Source organism: Notothenia coriiceps, unplaced genomic scaffold, assembly GCF_000735185.1.
Source record: "Notothenia coriiceps isolate Sejong01 unplaced genomic scaffold, NC01 NC01_scaffold00030232, whole genome shotgun sequence".
NCBI classification, from domain to species: Eukaryota; Metazoa; Chordata; class Actinopteri; order Perciformes; family Nototheniidae; genus Notothenia; species Notothenia coriiceps.
The window spans coordinates 1-2,399 of record NW_011362933.1 but is presented as its reverse complement, the minus strand read 5'-3'; the positions used below and the strand labels follow the sequence as shown (position 1 = coordinate 2,399).

Below are 2,399 nucleotides of genomic sequence, written 5' to 3'. Positions count from 1 at the left end.
CCTGCCGCTGCAGTTCTGCACTGCAGGCTGGATCCTCCATGTTTGCGCTGGACTTGATACTCATTCTCACCACGGTTTTCCGGGCTTTGGGAACTGCACACGGTCACAAACAGCAGGCAGCGATTCAGATTTTTTTTAACAAAACAACTGATTGATAATCCCATCTGCATATGGAGTGGTTAATACCCCCGCCCCCCTGCAAATCTGCGAGAACAACAGCAACCAAACAACTCCCCCATGTTGATAGCTTTCCATTCTCTGTGTAATAAAACCATTCTGCACATGCCACTTGTGTCTTCTATCTGAAGCTCGACAACGGGACATTTTTTAGTGAGTCATACCTCCATAGCAGAAAAAAGGGTACATTGCGTCGCAGGGCTCATCCGTCCAGGTTCCATCTTTCAACACTGCGGCTGCACAACTGTCTTCTCCGTTTGTGATGTCAGGTTGTCCTTCTTCCCAGTTTGTGAAGTGGTCGTTTTGACTGAGTTCTGACCAATGCCAGATTTTAGAACTAGTGAGGCCAATCCATGTGGCTTTTGATTTCACATATGACGATACTCTATCGATCATATTATTTGTTATTGACTCTGGCTAGAACCCTATTATTTTCTTCACATGTGGTTTTGGCATCATTCCAAGTCTTTCCTGTCTCACTAGCAAACAGATCAAAACCTGTGGAGATAAAAAAAAAGTGGAAGTAAAAGTTCAACATCTTCTTTCAATGTACCATGAGAAAGGGACCATAGGGATAGTTAGTATTAACTTGTCAAAACTAAACAAACTAAATGTTTTGGTAATTAAAGTATATTAACTTGCTTATACTTTTTGTACTTTTAGTTAAGATTATTTGGACTTCTTTGACCACGGATGATATTTAAATGTATAATAATATTTGTACATACATATATGTATATAGCAATTTAAGCTTAACATCTGAAATGTTTTGAATAAAGACCTCTTCATCATCTTTGGAACAAAGAGCAATAGAAACTATGTTACTATGTCATTGCAGTTTTAGAATTAAAAAAAAACTTCTGCAAAGTAAGTTGAGTTGGCAAATAAATGTAATGGAGTGAGGTTACAACTCAGGTATATCAAAACTGCACTAATTACCATCTTGTCAAACAAAATATTTCTCTAGTGAGCAGCTGTCAAAGCTCCAACTTCCAAATGTGTCGATGGTCACACAGGCATTATCAGTGTCAACGTTTTCTGGCCGATCATTTCCCCAATCGAAAAAGGTGGCTGGTTTTCCATCCACCCAGGTCCACACTGAAGAGTTCAACAGTCCGATCCAGGCCTTGTCTGTGTACCCCGCAGTCTGAGTGTTCATCATTGCGGAGGCATTCTCCATGTTGTGTATTTGGGCCAGTGCTGTGTGCTCTCTGATGCAGTACTGAGATGCTTCATCCCAAGTCATGTTCGTTTTGATAAAGTGGTAGACGTTTTTAAAGGAGGTGGAGGGGACGCAGATACCTAAGGAGGGAAGAGGATTTTTTGAAATGTGAAATTTGAAAAGTCAAACTTAAACAATAATGTTGTTTTACTCAAAAATATCTATGTTCCTTTGTTTGGACACAATGCGATGTACAAATACCTAAAACATCTCACAGCTGAAACATAGGACTACCTGATGGTTTGTTTCCATTAACTAATCATCTATCATTCCTTACCTGAGAGCAGGAGTATCACCAACAGAGTCTTGTCCATGCTGACTTTAACTGTAGACAAAATAAATGTCCAACAGGCTGAATTTGCACTCAAACATTTAAAAAAAACTTTTAATGAGATCCTCCACTTTTCAGAGTCTGTTGGACTGCTGCTATACAAATCAAGTAAAAGTGGCAATACCACACTGTATTGCAAGTAAAACTCATGCATTCAAAAATATTGATTTAGGTACAAAAGTATTAGCATCAAAATATAATTAAAGTACAAAAAGTAAGATCACTAATTCTGCAGAATTGCCCATTTCAGACTTTTTACCTTTTTGCCAGTTTCTGTGAAGTGGGTGAACACCTTTGACAAATTACAATTTTAATATTTATGTTCTTCACTGCAGAACCAAGTAAAAACAAGATATTATTAATTATATTTTATTTTATATTACTTTGCTCAAATAAAATAAACAATAATAGTAACAGAAACAATGACATTTTTTAAAGCAAACATTATTACTAAGAAATCCACTTACCAAATTGTATTTTTCTTCAGTTACTTCTTTGGTGTTTTACTACAACTGTGTATTTGTGGCTGCTTTTATACAATAATGCAAATCCGTAAGCTCATCTCAGCTTTTTGATGAACTTTAAAAGACACCGATTGGATGAGAAAATCTGTGACACAGCTTTGATGAAAAGTGTTTCCTCTATCAAAGTCTGAAGACACATTTATGC

The 2,399-nt window shown here is 37.1% G+C and overlaps 1 protein-coding gene across 1 annotated transcript; it reads right to left on the bottom strand.

The window, feature by feature from the left end:
* Window positions 1–1,123: 1,123 nt before the first annotated feature.
* On the bottom strand, window positions 1,124–1,713 carry LOC104959457 (C-type lectin galactose-binding isoform-like). Its single transcript, XM_010787354.1, has 2 exons — window positions 1,677–1,713; window positions 1,124–1,479 (listed from the first exon to the last, which is right to left on the bottom strand). The coding sequence occupies exons 1-2, from the start codon at window positions 1,711–1,713 to the stop codon at window positions 1,124–1,126; spliced, it is 393 nt and encodes a 130-aa protein (XP_010785656.1).
* Between the last annotated feature and the right edge of the window lie 686 nt (window positions 1,714–2,399).